This window comes from Manis javanica, chromosome 14 (genome assembly GCF_040802235.1).
Source record: "Manis javanica isolate MJ-LG chromosome 14, MJ_LKY, whole genome shotgun sequence".
In the NCBI taxonomy this organism is placed as follows: Eukaryota; Metazoa; Chordata; class Mammalia; order Pholidota; family Manidae; genus Manis; species Manis javanica.
The window spans coordinates 80,452,295-80,473,421 of NC_133169.1; the positions used below are offsets into that span (position 1 = coordinate 80,452,295).

General features: G+C 39.6%; 1 protein-coding gene across 2 annotated transcripts in view; it reads right to left on the bottom strand.

The window, feature by feature from the left end:
* The window catches only part of HSPA4 (heat shock protein family A (Hsp70) member 4), a 66,530-nt gene extending 45,913 nt beyond the window's left edge, over positions 1-20,617 (bottom strand). The window contains exons 1-3 of one of the 2 annotated variants that reach the window (XM_037003553.2): positions 20,273-20,617; positions 2,810-2,867; positions 704-844 (exon numbers count right to left, since the gene is read on the bottom strand). In XM_037003553.2, the coding sequence (XP_036859448.1) occupies positions 704-844; positions 2,810-2,867; positions 20,273-20,379 (306 nt within the window). In that variant the 5' untranslated portion in view covers positions 20,380-20,617. The remainder of the gene's footprint in view (positions 1-703; positions 845-2,809; positions 2,868-20,272) is intronic. The other variant, XM_037003555.2, reaches the window with a different exon arrangement.
* Between the last annotated feature and the right edge of the window lie 510 nt (positions 20,618-21,127).

Genomic DNA, 21,127 nt, shown 5'->3' on the forward strand with positions numbered 1-21,127 from the left:
AACTGCCTACCTTCTTCTCACAATCCTCATCCTCTCTTGTGTTTTGAGCCTGTTCCCATACTCCTTACTAGTTCTCCAATTAGGGTGTCTCAGTCACTAAATCTCTCTCTAAACTCAGCTGCCTGGAAAGCTCAACCACCCTTCTGGATTCCTCTGTTATTAAAATGCAAAAGAGGCAGAGTTCAGGCTACCAACTCCCAAACCCCTCACCTCTTTTGTAAGATCAGTTCACTGCATGCTTCACAAAGAGACTGTTTCAGATTTCCCAGAGATACAAAAGGCTAAACTCCTCTTTCCCCAAAAGAACACCTCTTTCCATGTAAGTCCTACTTTCATGTATGACCATATTAGCTGGCTAATGATTTCAAAGTGTTCATTTCTTTGCCTGGTCTTCCAGAAGCCATTCATTAAAACACACCAGAAAGACTGCTACATCAGTACACAAGGCAACAGCAATGACAGTTCGCTTCAAATCTTCACTACCCATCTATCCAACCCATATTAACAGGGCCACCTGGGGCTCCAAATCAAAATTCAGATCATTCTAAAAACGCCTAATAGTCTTTACGAGCAAAAAAAGCTTTTCCTAAGCACTTGTACATATTTTCATTACAACTTGAAATCAGAATGGTACTGGTATATACTGAGCTGATAAAATAAAACACTGTTCTTTAATCATAAGGCATTATCTGGAGAACCTTACCTTTATACCCGTTAATCCAGTGGGCAACTGCACAATATCATATGCAAGGTTAGATTTTTCTCCCTCCACAAACGGATCAGAGAATGCTCGGCCATGGAATCTTTTAAATCCTTGAACTGTGTTCTTTGCATTGGAAATTACCTAAGAGAAAGAGTGTCAGAGTCAAAGAGTGGCAAGATAAATAGCAATTAAATTAGGGGGGAAAAAAGAAAATCCCATAGTCTCAGATGAAATTAGCATCATTTTGACTCCACAAAGTTCCCTTCTGAGTTTCAGTTTTCTTCAGCACTAAACCTTTCTGAATAAGGCCTGTTTGTATGTGAAGCAAAAGACGAGGGACTTGTACAGGTCACAGTGGCAGGGCTGGACCAGACTCCAGCTTGTCCTGCTTCTCCATCAAGATAGATCATTACGTCTTCAAGTATTTCTGTTCTTAAAGTTCTAATAAACATTTACACAAATGGTTTTTGGCTTTTAAAAATCACCCCTAGTTTATGATTCAAACTTTCCAGGAGTCAATTTTGGCAACTCCAATTTTTCCTTTAAAGGAAAAAAAGATGACACTAAGTACACAAAGATAAATGCTAAAAGAAACTGCAGAGTATAAGGTGTAATAGAGAAAACTGGAAGTAGCCTGGACAGTCAATAACAGGGGAATAGGCAAATAAATTATGATTTATCCAAATAGTAGGTAAGATTGTTTTAGAAGGCTACAAGTTATGAGCTCACTTACAGGGAATGGGGGGGTTGGGGAAGGAGATATATTTATATGCTTACAAAGAGCACAGAAGGTTTTACATTAAGACACTGACAGTAATTTGGAGATCATGGTAGTACAGATAACTTCCAAATTCTTCATACTTTTGTATCTGTACTTTTTAGTTTCTCTAGAATAAACTATTATAATACACGAGGGGGGAAAATGCTGGCAAAGACATTCAAAAAATTCAAGAATGAACTTGTGCTCCTCTTCCCAAAGCAGGAATTAAGTATAACAAGTCCCAAGGAAAAACTGCAGAGCTCCCCTGCATCAGCTGTATCAAAAGGCAGCACAGAAGTCCTTTCATAAAAACATCATGGGGTGCTTCATGCAAGCTGCCAAGCAGAAACTCAGTATCACAATAGAACCTAGAACAGGGAAGCCAGTTTAGCACAGTAACTATTCTCGATAATCAAAGCAAATTTAAAACAGAAGAATTCACTGGAATTTTAGAAGGAAAGACATTTCAAAATAACTACATTCTAAAATATGTTGAACTTTCTTGAAAATGAGATTATAAAACACCCAATTTAATTAAAAATCAAATGGCCAAGCACCACTTTCTCAGGCTGAAATTTTAGGCCCTGTCCAGTTCAGAAAGACAGACAATTTATTCATTCTATATGTTCCTCAAGATTGAACCATAAAAGGTCAAAGATGCAATGCCTTCATTTTACAGCAACCTTGGACACCCACATAACAGAACTCTCAGGATTCTGCTGCTTTGGTTACTCAGAAACCAGCAAATAATGTCACGTTCCTGGTTTACAAAGTAAACTAATAGCAAGTGTGCTTCTACAAGTATACTTTCCTTCTTGAGAACTTTGACTAAGAAGACCAAATCTGGAGACAACAATGACCCAAATATGGGTAAGAGGAAAACACAAGACAGTCTTTTAAGGTGCATTTAATACATCCAGGAACAAGCAAGCCTTGCTTAAACAAGGTCTGAATAAAAGACAGTAGTTTGTAATGAACAGCTTAACTGTTAAGCTATTTTTCCCCCCAACAGTTTAAATTTTGTTTTTAGAAAAATTCAAACATTACTGCAGAAAAGTTAACATATCTAATGTGATGCCATTACATAAAATGAAGAAACTGTGAGGCTGGGGAAGGTTAAGAGACTATTGCGTTTATGCTATTTTAAAAAGCTATTTGCTTCTCTCTCAAACACATGACAATAAGGATCAGTTGAAAACAACTCTTGTCCTTTATATTATAAAAAAAACTCTCAGTTGTACACCTGCAGCCTACCAGTACTAGGCGCACAACAGGCACTCAAGCAGTTACTGAATGGAAAGATGGACAAAAGAGAACAGTCACTTTAGGAAAAAAGAAAACTCTACCTGGCTTTTAGCAGCTGCTCCAATTGAACGATTCTTAGGACCAAAAGAAATGCAAGCCCTAGAAGATAAAGCAAATATTTAAACATCAACTTCACTGCAACATCACATCCAAAACTGTAGCAGGCAAGATTTCTGAGTCTTAGCTAAAAAGCCATATATTTTAACAGTACACAGTAGATGTAGAACTTTGACCTTTCTACTGAGCAAAACTGTCAATGGAATGGCCTGCCTCTTATAATGTAAGTCCTGCCACTTAGATGTTGAAGCACACACTTGTAGCAGTGACCATCTGTCTAGAATACTCCAGAGGTAGACTAGCCAGTCTCCACTATTTCTAATTATTTGAGTACAGTGCTCAAAATACCAATATAAAATAATGTGCCTTCATATCAATACATCAATTATGTTCTTTATTTTTTTAAATGACTCATAACTTCACCAGTCATCTATATTCTATAATAAATGAAAACTGAAAACAACTCTTATACCACTGTATATAAGAAAAAGTAATTTTTCTAGAATTAGCTTCCAAAAACAAAGAATTTCTGACAAGACCTTCATTTCCACTTCTGAACACATTCCTCCAAATCATCAATTCATGCCGACTACATGCTAGTTTGATCTATGTGTTACTTATTTTAGAAAACTAAACTTATTTTAACAAAACTGAAATCTGCTTAAAGGTATAACTTCACAACACTGTGCTTAAGTTTTAAAAGTCAGTTACACTGGACTGATGCTTTTGCTATCATAGACCCCTGGTTTCCATTCTACTTAATTACTGGGAACCTTGCCCCATATTCTCTGTGGGTAAAATTACAGTATTTCCAGAATCTCTCGCCTGACCTTAGAGCATCTCTGCATCAACAGGTGTTTCCAAGGGGTGGAGAGAAGTAGTCCATCTCCACATTAATAGGTAATTACTAGGGCAAGCAGGGCTTATCCGGACCCAAGAGGTTGGGGGGGGGGGGTCTTTTCTTCTGCAGCTGGATCTCAAGAGGCACAGAAGCAGAAGTGGGCGACTGCTCGTAAGAAATAAACGGGTTTCTCCCACTTTATTTCACCTTTTGACTGATTTCGGTCGCAAAGGTATTTTCCCCCGGGATTTTTTCCCTGGAGTTACATTCCCTTTACTCTAATGTATTTGTCACAGATATAGTAGCTGCTTTATCTCAAGCTAAAATAAGATCAAATTAAACAGAGAATCCAAAAACTGCTAAGACAAAGCTCTTCCCAGAGTCCATTTCCTCCACAAGTTAGCAAAGTCTTCAGTTCCCCTGACTGATTTTAATAATAATGACTGCATAAATTGCTTATGTATACTGTTTTATTTAATCCTCACACTCTTTTCTTTATTAAGGTATGATTGATATACACTCTTATGAAGGTTTCACATGAAAAAACAATGTGGTTACTACATTTACCCATATTATCAAGCCCCCACCCATACCCCAATGCAGTCACTGTCCATCAGTGCAGCAAGATGGCACAGATTCACTATGTGCCTTCTCTGTGCTACACTGTTCTTCCTATGATCCCCTCCACACCATGTGTACTAAACATTAATACCCCTCAATCCCCTTCTCCCTCCCTCCCCACCTGCCCTCCCACACCACTCCCCTTTGGTAACCACTAGTCCCTTCTTGGAGTCTGTGAGCCTGCTGCCATTTTGTCCCTTTAGTATTGATTCATTGTTATACTCCACAAATGAGGGAAATCATTTGGCATTTGTCTTTCTCCGCCTGGCTAATTTCAGAGCATAATGTCCTCCAGCTCCATCCATGTTGTTGCAAATGGTAGGATTTGTTTCTTTCTTATGGCTGAATAGTATTCCGTTGTGTATATATACCACATCTTCTTTATCCATTCATCTACTGATGGACATTTAGGTTGCTTCCATATCTTGGCTATTGTAAAAAGTGCTGCAATAAACTTAGGGGTGCATATGTCTTTTTGAATCTGAGAACTTTTATTCTTTGGGTAAATTCCAAGGAGTGGGATTCCCGGGTCAAATAGTATTTCTATTTTTAGTTTTTTGAGGAACCTCCATATTGCTTTCCACAATGGTTGAACTAGCTTACATTCCCACCAGCAGTGTAGGAGGGTTCTCATTTCTCTGCATCCTCACCAGCATTTGTTGTTTAGTCTTTTCTATGCTAGCCATCCTTACTGGTGTGAGGTGATATCTCATTGTGGTTTTAATTTGCATTTCCCTGATGATTAGTGATGTGGAGCATCTTTTCATGTGTCTATTGACCATCTGAATTTCTTCTTTGGAGAACTGTCTCTTCATATCCTCTGCCCATTTGTTAATCCAGTTATTTGCTTTTTGAGTGTTGATGCGTGTTAGTTCTTTATATATTTTGGATGTTAACCCCTTGTTGTATATGTCATTTACAAATATATTCTCCCATACTGTAGGATGCCTTTTTGTTCTGTTGACGGTGTCCTTTGCCATACAGAAACTTTTTAGTTTGATGTAGTCCCATGAGTTCATTTTTGCTTTTGTTTCTCTTGCTTGAGGAGATATGTTCAGGAAGAAGTTCCTCACGTTTATATTTAGGAGATGTTTGCTTATATTGTCTTCTAAGAGTTTTATGGTTTCACGCCTTACATTCAAGTCTTTAATCCATTTTGAGTTTACTTTTGTGTATGGGATTAAACAATAATCCAGTTTCATTCTCTTGCATGTAGCTGTCCAGTTTTGCCAACAGCAGCTGTTGAAGAGGCTGTCATTACCCCATTGTATGTCCATTGCTTCTTTATAGTATATTAATTGACCATATATGGTTGGGTTCATATCAGGGCTCTCTAGTCTGTTCCATTGGTGTTTCGGTCTGTTCCTGTGCCAGTACCAAATTGTCTTGATTACTGTGGACAAGCACCCTATCTTATTCCCATTTTATAGGGGAGGAAAACTGAGTCTAAAAAAAGTATTAATAAATGTATCCAAGGTCATACAACCTGAAAGCAACGTAGATCCTTTCCCAGAGTTTACACTCTAGCTTTAACACTATCTTCCCTGAACCCCTAGTTCCAAATTTCCAACTTAGCAGGCTAAGAATAAGGACTCTCAAGCCATACTCCCTTGTTCCAAATCTGACATTAGATGACCTATTGAGTAGAACTGCTTTTCTTAAACAAACTTACTAGCCTGTACAACTAGCAAATGCTGGGCCTCTCCAGGTCTCAGTGGCCCTTTCCAACCAATGGGGTAAAAAAACACTCTGTGAGCCAATCTCCCAGAGCACTTACAGGCAGCTGTGCCCTGTATTAATATGGCACAGCCTGACTGACATCTTGTCAGATTTCCTCTGAACCCAAAGCCCAGAACATGCTGGAGGAAGCCCCTCAAGAAGCACAGGTGTCAGGTTCAGCCTTTCTACAAATATACCACCAATCTTTAAAATTAAAAAAAAAATTCCTGAGTACCACTTAAAAGTCTACCACAACCCACATGCCCCCTTAGGAAGATGCCCAAGGCAATCTTACCCACCTTATTTACCTCTCCACTTCAAAAAGGCCTTCTAGCCTAAACTTAATGATTGATAAATCTTTATCTTTCTAAAGGTCACCAAATCTGAATTGCTAAATGTACCCCATCAATACCTCAATCCCCCGATAACCAAAGGCAACTTATTTATCTTCCATTGTTTCCTGCAGCCCTTTTTCCCAACCTTTATCTCCTCAAAACAATCACTGGCTCTAGGAATAAAAAGCATTAATGTTCCCAACTGTGTATGCCCTGTTGAAGGGCTAATTTTCCATTCTACCTCAATAACAGCAGAGTTGTCTTGCTTTTAATTAATTACTTTCCAAACAAAACCAACAAAGTCCAGATTCCTCAATATGGAACCTAAGGCCTCTCGCCATTCCCACCCCAACCCCATTTTCCAGCTGCGTCTCATGCAGCGACCAACACAAATTAAATGGTCTCCCAATCTCCAAGCTTTGCTCATACCACTTGTAGCACCTGAAATGCCCTGGTCCTCCTAAGTCTCACTTGTTCTCTAGAAACATCATGGACTTTGTCAGTGAAGCCCTCCCAAACCCCTCAAGTAAAAATCGCTTCTACCTCTTAAAACTCTTTAGACAAAGCTTAAAACTTACTGGACTTTGGGCAATGCAGACACAGAACATGTCTATCACTGCAGAATGTTCTATGGTACAGAGCTGCTCTAGGCAATATTCTCCTTGAACTAAGTTAATATTTTTCCTTTAAATCTATATTTTAATAAATGTAATAGGAAATGTTTCATATACCTAGAAAAGCTAAGTGAAAGCTTGCCTCAGTTCAAATTATTCATCCTCTTTTTGGTCTATAAGCACACAGACACGTACATACACACACTACAAACAGTTCCCATATTTTTACAAAACAATCAAATGTCACTAGTGGAACATCAATTTTCACTACATAATATAGCAATTACTCCTCAAACAAGGCATAACTCTTGCAAGGTATGGGGAAAGTCCATACTTTTCTTACTGTATCATAGAAGTCCTCAATATAGTTATCACTACAAAGTAATTCTTATGTTCTAAAAAAGCTTTGTAACACTAAGTCAGTTATTGCACTGAAGAAATCCTTGGCTTTTCACTTTCCCATCAACTTGATTGATTTGAACACATGTGCAGTAAAAAGAGTTCATGTTATAAAATCAGACTAGATTCTGAATTGGTCTATGTATCTCCTCTCTGCCTTTCTAGCTGTGACCTGTTGCTTAACCTCTCTGAAATTTCCTCATCTCTAAAATGAGGGAAATTACAGCACTTACTCATATGGTTGCTATAAAGATGAAATTTGTTACTCCATTTTCAAAAGGTTTCGATTAGAGACTGGCCCATCATATATTAGCTGCTATTATAGCTCCAATGAAGCCATGGTCTGAGTTTCATATAAAAGGATATCAACCAAATAAATAGAATAAAAGGCCATTGTGGGTGATGGATATGTTGATTAGCTTGATTGTAGCGATAATTTCACAGTTTTACATATATTAAAACACAAAGTTATACACTTCAAAAAAAACCCAACCAGTTTCTGATAGAAGTTCTGCTTCATCTTCTCAAACTATCCACTAAAATCCAGTCAGCCGTCTTTAAAATCATCTACCATGGGGAATAAAATCCTACTACTTCCATTTGAAAAGGACAATAGTAGCTATACTTATTGGAGTGAGCATTTAATACCGGTAACTGTTGAATCATTTTTTACACTTGAAACCAATATACTGTATATCAACTATACATCAATAAAATAAAAAGGACAACTGAAGGAAGGTCAGTATGTCAAAGAGCACAAATTAAGGTGCTTTAAACCAAAAGCAAGCTTGCAACGAGACCTAATATTTAAATGTGAAGAAAGCCTCCAAAAATGATTAAGTCAAATATTAGGGACAGTGCTAGAACCTAGTTCAGTGCTTTCTAGTACAAGCTCATTGTAGAAAATTAGAAAATATAAAAGAATGAAGAATAAAGATTTGTCATTCCAGAACTATCCCCCCAACCACAGATGGCTATCATTAGCATTCACGTAAATGCTTTTGTGCAATCCTAATAAATACATTAAGTCCTAAAAACAAGGATGCTAACCACCCCCAATGAGTTTGTTTCTCCCAATATATGCTCTGAAATATCTTCAGTGACTGAACTCATTCCACCAGGATTTTGACATGGAACAAGATATTTAAAGGAAATATTACCTACAACTCCCCACTTCAGTAACTTGCAAATTTTTCACAGAGCCTGTATCCAATCCTTCTCTGTGGCAGAGAATCTCTTTCATCCCTTGTCCCTTATCAAGTTGCCTTGTCACACAGCTTTCATTACTGAGCCTTCATAAGCCAAGCAGCGTGCTAAGCATTCTATACTTGATTCTCCCAAATACTCTAAGAACTATTACTGACCCAATTCTGTAAGTGAAGAAACGACTTAAGTCAAAGTGCCCAGAAATACTAGAGTCCAGGATTCAAAGTCAGGACTATCACACTCCAAATCCCACACATAATTTTACACTGCTTACCAAAATCACCAGATTAATTCCTACTTCTACACCTCCCTTCACTCAGACTGTCCCAATCCTCTCCTCCACATATTCCTATTTGATCAAGTCCCACTTTTGCCTTTTCTCGTCACTCCATCCCCCAATGATGTAACCTCTCCTCTTAACTCTTTAAGTCGGCCCAGAATAACTCTGTTGATAACTTCACCCTTTCATTCTCTTTACTACTGTTTTATATCACTCATATTTTCAACTGAATGGTTACATCTCTAGACAGGAATCTTTATCTTACACTTCACCTATACTTCACAAAACACCAAGTCAATGCTGCTAAAAACAGACTGCCTGAACTGACAACACTTCTCCTCCATTACAAATTACAGGTTAACGTTACAGGAAGTTAATTCAAATCAAGTTCAAGGCTCCTATATTCTAATCTCTAAATTCTGGAAAATCTTTTTAAGCCAGAGAATAGCATCATTCTCCCTTTCCTGGGTCAGAAATACTAGACCAAATATTTATGCACATTCTGATGGGATATTATGTACAGCTGCAATCAGCACAAATCCTTAAAAGGCACAGTTTCATGTTTGCAAGTGTGTGTAGAACACTGCTCTCACACTGTTGTGAGGACAACTGTTGCTCTAATTCATTTAATATATGAAAATGTGTTTTTCCAGAGAACCCACAATAGCATTTAGACTATCAAATAAGATGTAGGCAAAAGTGGCATGGAAAGGGTCACTGGTTAATCAGTTTCCCCTGGTTGTTACCTTAGTCTCAAACTACAAAGTATCCAAAAAAATTTATCAAACAGATCCAACAACTAACTTACGAGATACGAACTTACTAAAGCAAATTTTCTGGATCAGTAAGATTTGCACATTAAAAGATACATATTTGGTGAAACCTAAAGCAAACTTCTATAGATTTCATTTTACTGTCTCAATATATAATTCATTAATAAAGAGGATTAATAAAAAATATTAAAAGGTAATAATAGCAATACTAGCAAATACTTAGAAAGTATTTACTATGTCAGACATTATTCTGAACACTTTATATAATTTTAACTCAATCTTCACACTCCCCAGGGAGGTAGAGAAATCACTTCTGTTCATGGTGTCAATTAAAATGGACTCCTTCAATTTTTGTAATATATACTGACAATATGTACTGAAACTCCTAAGTATATACATCCTTTGCCCTAGCAACTTTGCATCTGGAAATCAATCCAACAAAATATGAACAATGTAACAATAAAAGACTACTTGGTGAAGAACTACTTGTAACAGCAAAAAATTAGAAACAATGTGTATTTGAAGAAAAAGTTACAGCCATAATATGGAATATTATACCTTTAAGGATGTAGATTCATATTTGGCTCTGAAAAAATGTCTAAATATAAGTGAAAGAATAGTTATAAAATACAGTATAAACCTATTTAAACACACACACACATCTGCAGACGTCTAGACGAAAAGGTATGCAAGAATATGCAGGGGAAGAGATTAAAGATGGCAGCATGAGAGGTGAGACAGAGACCTCCTCCTAAACTGCATATAATATGAAAATATAATTAATACAACTAATCCTGAAGAGCAACTGGAAAGAAGGCTGCACCAGACTGCACAGACCTGGAGAAAAGAACAGACCTCACTGAACAGGGTAACATACCAAAGCTGTGGCCCGGCAGGACCCAAGCCCTTCCCACACCCCTACTTACTGGCAGGAGGAAGAGAAACAGAGCAGGAGGGAGTGTAGGCCTGGGACTGCTGAACACCCAGCCCTGGAGATCTGCGCTGGGAGCACAAACCTACATTGCATGGTGCTCTGGTGATTAGGGGGGTTGGAAAGCTAAGACATGCAGAATACCTGGAAAGACAGATTCCAGCCATTTGTGGAAAACAGGGATCCATATCCAGCTGCTGTGGGATGAAACAAAGGCAGGCAGTCTGAGAGACTTCCTAACAGAGGGAGGATTGCTAAAGGGGAAAGGATTGCACAGAGCTAAGTGCTCAGAAGAAAAGACAGGTAGACAAAATTGTCTGAGTACCCTCTGCCCAGCAGGTTGGGAACTTCCATGATCTTCAAGAGCTCCAGCCCCCTGCCTGGTTATGCAGCTCCAAGGCCCCCCACTGTGATACACAGCCTGCTGTGCCTTCCTCCCGGCCAACCCACACCTGGCTTGCAAACCGACAAACCTGCAAACCCTGCCCTGGTGTCAGGCCAGCCAGAGGGAAGCCCTGCCTACAGCAGCTACCAATGCAAAGCAGAGAGGCTTCTGTGTGCTCGGCCCATTGGTTCTGGCAGTGGAGACAGGGACAGCAGCCGAGAAGCAAGAAATAGCTCTTTCCTCCCCACCAAGTACCAACACTACTCCCCTGGGACCACCAACATCGCTCCAGGGGCTGAGAAGCTCCAGAGAGTAGAGCTTCTGGGCACCAGAAGGTGCCACATACAAATATGAAACGTCAAAGGAACCTGATTCAAAGCAAAATTATAAATACATCAGACAGAATCAAATGAAACCCATCTCATGATCTTCCTGAAAGAGATTCCAAAATAAAAATCATAAACATGCTCATGGAGGTACAAAAAAATTTTCAAAAACTCAGGAATGAACTCTGGTCGGAGATCCAATCATTACTGAACACAGTATCAGAATTGAAACATACAATGGATGGTTTTAAAAGCAGATTAGATACAGTGGAGGAGATGATAACTAAATTAGAAATTAGAGAAGAGGAATAGAAAGAAGCTGAGACACAGAGAGAAGAAAGGAACTCTAAGAAGGAAAGAATATTGAGAGAACTGTGTGACCAATCAAAACAGAACAATATTCGTATTATAGGGGTACCAGAAGAAGAAAGAGAGAAAAAAGGATAGAAAGTGACTTTGAGGAGGTAATTGCCAAAAAATTCCCCAATCTGGGGAAGGAGACAGTCTCTCACGCCATGGAGCTGCACAGATCTCCCAACACAAGGAGCCCAAGGAAGACAACACCAACACATATAACAGTTAAAATGTCAAAAATCAAGGATAAAGACAGACTATTAAAAGCAGCCTGAGAAATAAAATCACACACAAAGGAAAGCCCATCAGGCTATCATAAGACTTATCAGCAGAAACCTTACAGGCCAAAAGGGAGTGGCAAGATATAATTAATGCAATGAAGCAGAAGGGCTTCAAACCAAGAAAACTTCATCTGGCAAGATAATCTTTTAAACTTGAAGGAGGGATTAAGCAATTTTCAGATATGCAAAAGCTGAGAGAATTTACCTCCCACAAACCATCTCTAGTGTATTTTGGAGGGACTTCTGTAGACGGAAGTGTTCCTAAGGTTTAATAGCTGCCACCAGAGGTAATAAAACCAAAATAAATAAAGTACAACAGTTAATTACTAAGCAAATGCAAATAAATCAACTACCCCCAAAGTCAGTCAAAGGATAGACAGAGTACAGAATGACACCTAATATATAAAGAATAGAGGAGGAAGAAAAAGGAGTAGAAAAAAAAAACCTTTAGATTATGTTTGTAACAGCCCACTAAGTGAGTTAAGTTAAACTCTTAGATAGTAGGGAAGTTAACCTTGAACCTTTGGTAACTGCAAATCTAAAGTCTGCAATGGCAATAAGTACATACCTATCGATAATCACCCTAAATGTAAATGGTCTGAATGTACCAATCAAAAGACATAGAGTTACAGAATGGATAAAAAAACAAGACCCATCTATATGCTGCCTACAAGAGCCTCACTTTAAACTCAAAGACATACACAGACTGAAAGTAAAGGGATGGAAAAAGATATTTCATGAAACTAACAGAAAAAAGCAGGAGTTGCACTACCTTTTTCAGACAAAATAGACTTCAAAACAAAGAAAGTCACAAGAAACAAAGGACATTACACAATGATAAAGGGGTCAGTCCAACAAGAGGATATAACCATTATAAGTATCTATGCACCCAACACATGAGCACCTACATGTGAAACAAAAACTAACAGAATTAAAAGAGGAAATAGAATGCAATGCATTCATTCTAGGAGACTTCAACACTCCACCCATTCCAAAGGACAGATCAATCAGACAGAAAGTAAGGAGTCAGAGGCACTGAACAACACATTAGAACAGATGGACCTAACAGACATCTATAGAACTCTACACCTAAAAGCAGCAGAATACACATTCTTCTCAAGTACACATGGAACATTTTCAAGAATAGATCATAAACTAGGCCACAAAAAGAGCCTCAGTAAATTCAAAAAGATTGAAATTGTACCAACCAGCTTCTCAGACCACAAAGGTATGAAACCAGAAATAAATTACGCAAAGAAAATGAAAAAATCCACAACAGGGAGCCTTCACAACATGCTCCTAAATAACCAATGAATCGATGATGAAATAAAAACAGAGATCAAGCAATACATGGAGACAAATGACAACAATTATTCAACACCGCAAAAAATCTGTGGGATGCAGTGAAGGCTGTGCTAAGAGGGAAATATACTGCAATACAGGCCTACCTCAGGAAAGAACAATCTAATATGAACAGTCTAAACTCGCAATTGACAAAACTACAAAAAGAAGAACAAAAAGGCCCAAAGTCAGGAGGAGGAGAGACATAATAAAGATTAGAGCAGAAATAAATAAAATCAAGAAGAATAAAACAATAGGAAGAATCAATGAAAGCAAGAGCTGGTTTTTTGAGAAGATAAACTTTTCAGATAAACCCCTAGCCAGACTTATCAAGAAAAAAAAGAGTCTACACATAAACAGAATCAGAAATGAGAAAGGAAAAATCACAACGGATACCACACAAATACAAATAATTATTAGAGAATACTATGAAAAATTATATGCTAACAAACTAGAAAACCTAGAAGAAATGGACAACTTTCTACAAAAATACAACCTTCCAAAGCTGACCCAGAAAGAAACAGAAAATCTGAAGACCAATTACCAACAACTAAACTGAAGCGGTAATCAAAAAACTACCTAAGAACAAAACTCCTGGACCAGACAGCTTCACCGCTGAATTTTATCAAACATTTACTGAAGATCTAATACCCATCCTCCTTAGAGTTTTCCAAAAAGTAGAAGAGGGGATACTTGCAAACTCATTCTATGAGGCCAGCACCACTCTAATACCAAAACCAGACAAAGATACCACAAAAAAAGAAAATTACAGACCAATATCCCTGATGAACATAGATGCAAAAATACTCAACAAAATATTAGCAAACCGAATTCAAAAATATAGCAAAAAGATCATCCATCATGATCAAGTAGGATTTATTCCAGGGATACAAGGATGGTAAAATATTCAGAAATCCATCAACATCATCCACTACATCAACAAAAAGGACAAAACCACATGATCTTCCCCATAGATCATGTAAAAGCCGACAAAATTCAACATCCATTCGTGATAAAAATTCTCAACAAAATGGGTGTAGAGGGCAAGTACCTCAACATAATAAAGGCCATATATGACAAACCCACAGCCAACATCATACTTAACAGCGAGAAGCTGAAAGCCTTTCCTTTAAGATTGGGAAGAAGACAAGGATGCCCAATCTCCCCACTTTTATTCAACATAGTTCTTGAGGTCCTAGCCACAGGAATCAGACAACACGAAGAAATAAAGCACATCCAGATTGGTAAGTAAGAAGTTAACTGTCTCAGTTTGTAGATGACATGATATTGTACATAAAAAAGCCTAAAGAATCCACTCCCAAACTACTGGAACTAATATCTGAATACAGCAAAGTTGCAGGATACAAAAATAACACACAGAAATCTGTTGCATTCCTATACACTAATGATGAACTAGCAGAAACAGAAATCAGGAAAACAATTCCATTCACAATTGCATCAAAAAGAATAAAATACCTAGGACTAAATCTAACCAAGGAAGTGGAAGACCTATACTCTGAAAACTACAAGACACTCATGAGAAAAATTAAAGATGAACCAATAAATACATATTCCATGCTCATGGATAGGAAGAACTAATATTGTTAGAATGGCCATCCTGCCTAAAGAAATCTACAGATTAAATGCAATTCCTATCAAAATATCAACAGCATTCTTCAATGAACTAGAGTAAATCGTTTTAAAATTCATATGGAGCCACAAAAAAACCCAAATAGCTAAAGCAATCCTGAAAAGGAAGAATGAAACTGGGGGGATTACACTCCCCAACTTCAAGCTCTACTTACTACAAAGCCACAGTAATCAAGACAATTTGGTACTGGCACAAGAACAGACCCATACATCAATGGAACAGACTAGAGAGCCCTGATATAAACCCAACCATATATGGTCAATTAATATACTATAAAGAAGCAATGGACATACATTGGGAAAATGACAGCCTCTTCAACAGCTGGTGTTGGCAAAACTGGATAGCTACATGCAAGAGAATGAAACTGGATTATTGTTTAACCCCATACACAAAAATAAACTTGAATGGATCAAAGACCTGAAAGTAAGTCATTAAACCATAAAACTCTTAGAAGAAAACATAGACAAAAATCTCCTGAATATAAACGTGAGCAACTTCTTCCTGAACGGATCTCTTCGAGCGAGGGAAACAAGAGAAAAAATGAACTCACGGACTACATCAAACTAAAAACCTTTTGTACGGCAAAGGACACCATCAACAGAACAAAAAGGCATCCTACAGTATGGGAGAATATACTTGTAAACGACATATCTGTTAAGGGGTTAACATCCAAAATACATGAAGAACTCACACATCTCAACACCCAAAAAGCAAATAATCTGATTACAAAATGGTCAGAGGATATGAAGAGACAATTCTCCAATGAAGAAATTCAGATGGTCAACAGGCACATGAAAAGATGTTCCACGTCACTGATTATGAGGGAAATGGAAATTATAACCACAATGAGATATCACCTCACACCAGTTAGAATGGTCAGCATTGAAAAGACTAAGAACAACAAATGCTGGCGAGGATATGGAGAAAAGGGCACCCTCCTACACTGCTGGTGGGAATGTAAACTAGTTCAACCATTGTGGAAAGCAATATGGAGGTTCCTCAAAAAAACTAAGAACAGAAATATTATTCGACCCATGAATCCCACACCTAGAAACTTACCCAAAGAATACAAGTTCTCAGATTCAAAAAGACATAGGCATCCCTATGTTTATCGCAGCACTATTTAATAGCTAATATATGGAAGCGACCTAAGTGTCCATCAGTAGATGAACCAATAAAGAAGATGCGGTACATATATACGATGGAATACTATTCAGCCATAAGAAACAAACAAATCCTACGATTTGCAGCAACATGGATGGAGCTGGAGGATATTATGCTCAGTGAAATAAGCCAGGCAGAGAAAGACAAGCACCAAATGATTTCACCCATTTGTGGAGTATAACAACAAAGCAAAACTGAAGGAACGAAACAGCAGCAGATTCACAGACCCCAAGAAGGGACTAGCAGTTACCAAAGGGAAGGGCTGTGGGAGGGCAGGAGATGGGGATTGAGGGGTATTATGTTTAGCACACACGGTGTGGGTGGTCACAGGGAAGACAGTGTAGCACAGAGAAGGCAAACAGAGAATCTGTGGCATCTTACTACACTGCTGGACAGTGACTGCAATGGGGTATGGGGGTACTTGATAATATGGGTGAATGTCATAACCACATTATTTTTCATGTGAAACATTTATAAGAATGTTTATCAATAATACCTTAATAAAAAATATATATATATATAAATAAAATTTAATTAAAAAAAAGAATGCACCAAACAGCAATAATTACAGGGAGCAGAAACGTAATTTTACTTTGCCACTCTTTAAGTGTTACTGTTGCAGCAAACAAGTATTTTGTTGTCATTTAGGAGAAAAACGTTTTCATTGAGGGAACCAAATTTCTAAAGTGTAGTCCACCAGTTCTGCATACAAGTTGTATTTTGGTTCTGAAGCATATTTTAGTTCTTAAACTGTAAGAAACTAATAACCTCTGCAAAATGACATGAGGGGGAGCAGTATAAGCAATCTTAAGATTTTTATTAACAAATCGTACTTCATTTTCTGTGAATCCCAAAGACCCAAGTCATCCCGCTGCTCTACTTAGATCTAAACAACAGGGGCATTCACCTCATAGAGGGACTACTTGTCTTGCCAAAAGTATCCGATGTTAATGTGCCCGATGTTAGTTACCCAGAAATGATACATACTATCAGCTTTTGCTTTCTCAAGAGGAGTTAATAAGTAATTTCATCTCTTCAAATTCCTAATACATTGTTTCATTAGAAACTACAACCATGAAAAACACAAAATAAACAATTCAGACACAGAATTATTTTCATAAATTACTCATTTCTACCCCATAAACTGTTCATTCTGGAAAGAATGGCCCAATTCTCCCATAATATATGGCAACATTTTTAGACCCAAGAAGCTTTAAGATTGTACCTTTTCTACTGCAACAACCCAACTAAATATAATCTAAAAATACTCATAATTTAACATTCCAAAGTTTATCTCAAAGCTGCCCACACTTTTCTCCCATGCTACCTATCACAGTAGTGAACAGCAACTTCAACCCCTACATGGACTGAATATTGCAATAGCCTATGCATCACCCTGCTTTTCTTGTCCTTCTCAAATAATTCCATTCTCCACCAAAAAAAAAAAAATCCCATTTTTAAAATACAAGCTATATCACCTGTCACCGCAGCTAGATAAAAACCCTCCACAACTACAAATCCTTGCCTCACTCCTCTCCAGATTCATCTCACACCATTATCTCAAGTGGCTCAGGAGTGGCTATGATCCTCTCAATCTGACAAGTGTGCCAAGCTCTTCTTCCCTCTGGTCATCCTCAGTTGCTATTCTGCCTGGAACAGCTCTTCCTCAGACCCACCATAACCTCCCAGGAAAACTCCTACCCATCCACCTGGTCTCAACTTAAACGGAACTTCTTTAAGAGCACCTTCATCTCCACCCCACATCCAATTTAAATTAAGTCCCCCTGCCATCATACTCTGTACTTCCCCATCTGGACGAACCTTTACCGCAGTTGGTAATTATGTATTTGTTATTCATCTAGCTTCTTCCGCTAGCCATGTCTACAATGGCCATATCTTCTTTATTTGTTCATTAGAGTACTTCCAGAGCTAAGCACAAGGCTGGCATTGTGGAGGTACTCAGTATTTGCCAAAATGAATGAGCATTTACTTAGCAGAAAAGCAAGGGTCTCTCCGAGGTAAGACTCAACTGGGTCCTCAAAATCTGAATCCAAATCTTGGTACAACCAGTTTGAAATGAGGTATTTCCGCAATTTGAAATGAGGTACAGCCAGCCCTGTAGAACTTGCACCTCTTTTCCACTCTCACGCTATAACAAATCTACAGCACAGTCTTTGTGCACCTCTGAGATATAAATCCATTGTTCCATAACCACTACAAAAATCAACCTCTCTGCTCCCATGTACTACTTAGCCAGACTCCAACAAAGAAATTTAAGCTAATCAAAATCATAGTTGAAAATTACTTGAATGTATGGCATCCCTATAAGTTCCTGGAAAACACAGAGAAAACACAAAATCAAGTATTTAAATGGTACTTTCTTATCACAATTACATGGTGTATCTGGTCACCCATTACTGTAGTCGTTGAGGCTAATTCAACTGTAAACTGGGAAGACTAATTTTCTTCTTTTGAAACAACTCTTTCAGTTCCAAATAATGGAATTCAGGGTAAAACTGTTGTAGCTTGTTTGTCTGAAAGAAAAACAGGAGCACAATAGTCTAAAAGAATGGACAGAAACATTGATCATTCCAGTATTTGGGATTCTCTTCCCTTTGGAGCCAAAGTATGTTCAATTCTAGCAAAGAAAAGACCAAGACGTTACATGCCTGAGTGTTCTAGCCTTTTTCATTCCTTTGGGAAGACCACCTTTACAAATGAAGGAAACTAGGATCCAGAGATGAAGACAGTATCAAAGAGCAAATTAATGTTTTAAATACTTTAAAAACTAGTATTTTAAAAAAAGAACTTCAGAGTACAATACACTTTTCATGAAATACAAATGAGAATACCCATTGTTAAAAACTATGAAAACGGGGAGGGGGACTGGGTGTGACTGCTAATGAAAACAGAATTCTGGGGGATGATGAAATGTTTTGAAGTTGGGATGATGGTTGCACGACTTTGTGACTACATCAAGCACAACCAAAACGTACACTTTAACTGTATTATATTATGAATTACATCTCAATAAAGTTGTTAAAAACGAGGAACAAAATAGAGAAAAGGACATTCAAATCACACTTTGGGGATCTGGGATGGGTTTTGGGGGAAGCACCTGGGTTAGGTCTAAAAATCAGGGGCAGACTTTTGACAAGCGGAAAGGAAATGTTAGTCCTCTGGGCAGCAAAGCTCAGTTTAGTAGACGGAGCAGTCAATCTACTTTGGCTATCAATCTCCGGAAGAAGCGTGACATAAATTAGGGTAAAAAACGGGCCTTAAGAACAAAAGCCCCTTTTCACCCACACTGAGGACCTAGGAAATAATACGAAACTTCTCAGATTTTATTCACGAGGAAGACAATGGGTTGAAAGGTATCTCTACGTATTTAATAAGTGGATTTTTAACTCTAACCAAAGACCTAGGTGAGTCACGGTTTTTCAGAACTGTGTCTATACTGGTCCCATAACTTACTATAGGTTCCAGAAGTCAAAGTGAGCCCCTGAGTCATTCATTAACAATTGCGGCCAACACCCTGGCTGGAACGTATCACTGTGAAAGTAGAACAGTGCTTACGGGTGCATGCGCACCAAATGACCTAACGTAGTTCTACATATTCAAACGAAGTGAAAAACCAAAGTGAATGCAAATATATCAAGGCGTTACCATTTTATTAAACCCTTTTCTGGTATATGTCCGTGCTAATCCAATCTCGAGACCCCAAGTCCATCAGGAGCCCCGAGCCTCCGGTGCTCCAGCTCCCAGTCTTCCGGAACCGCCCCGCCCCCACTCACGTGGGACTCAGGCCACTCTACCGTCTTACCAACAGACGCCAGGACCCGTTCAACTCAACTCTCATTAGGCGCCAGCTGTTTGCACACCTCCGAACTCAGATGAAACGTTATTACGTCTCCGGCCTGGTCTCCGTTAAGGGAATCTCGATCCGCCCTACATCGCAGGCCTGCCTTCCCTCCAGCTCCTATGCATGCCTTCCGCTGGCTCGAGTACCCGCTAGACACCGGGAAAAGGCCTCGCCCTGGCGCGGACCCACACAGTGGGTAGCGGCCACTAGTGACCTGACACACAGGAGGTACCGCTACCCAGCCCTCAGCCCGGAAAGGAGTCGACCGCCCACCGCGCGTTCCCCAAGCCGCGAGGCTCGCGGACCCCAGCAAGCACTATCTCCCCACCCTCCTTTGCACGCGGCCCACCTGGCCTATACTCACGGCGTGCAGCGGTCGCTGTATTCATTGGCGATAGTTTCGATGCCGCCGGCGCGGGCCACAGCAACATAGCAGCTCTGGAAGCCCAGGTCTATGCCCACCACCGACATGGCGCCGGCTACAGCTCGGGCTCGAGCCCAGGTCCAGCCGGCGGGACAGGACACGGACCCCGGAGGCGCTGGAGCGCGGAGAACGGGCCGCGTGGGCCTGGGTGCCGAGGTTTGAGGAGCAAGTGTGGGTGTCCACGCTAGTGCCTAGGTCCCTGCAAGGGCGGGAGTCGCTGCGAGGGCGCCGCTCAGACCGGCTCCGGTTCGGCGGCCGCAGAGGGGGAACCGGTAACGGGGGCGGAGAGGATCTCGAAAGATCTCGTTGTGACGAGACTAAAGCTGCAGCGCGATTACTGTAAAGGAAAGGAAAGTTCTCGCGAGATCGCGGCTCAAAAGCCTTTCCTTCTGGAGTCCCGCCCCCAAGTACGTACAAGAGAACGTCACGTCCCGGGATGAGAACTTCTGAAAAGAGGTCCGCTGAAAGCTGGTTGGGAGGCCGAGAGAGCCTGCGCCCAGAACCCAGAATAGCCGCTCCCTACGGCTGCCAAGAGCAGTGCCGCACCTCCCCTTCAAGAAGAAAGAGAGCCACCTGGAGGCAAAACACTAGGGAAGCCCTATTGGTCTACTTCCGCTGTTTCTATTTCAAAGAAACTTCCGGTGGCGGGGCGCCTTCTGTTGGGCCCCCAAAATAGGGGCGCGAGTTATTCTACACAGTCCACGAGGCCACCTATCTGCTGCCCTGGGGGTGGGTTTGCCGTGTGGGAGAAGGTCGCCGTTGGGACGCGCCCCCAAGCAGGGCCTAAGGAAAGGG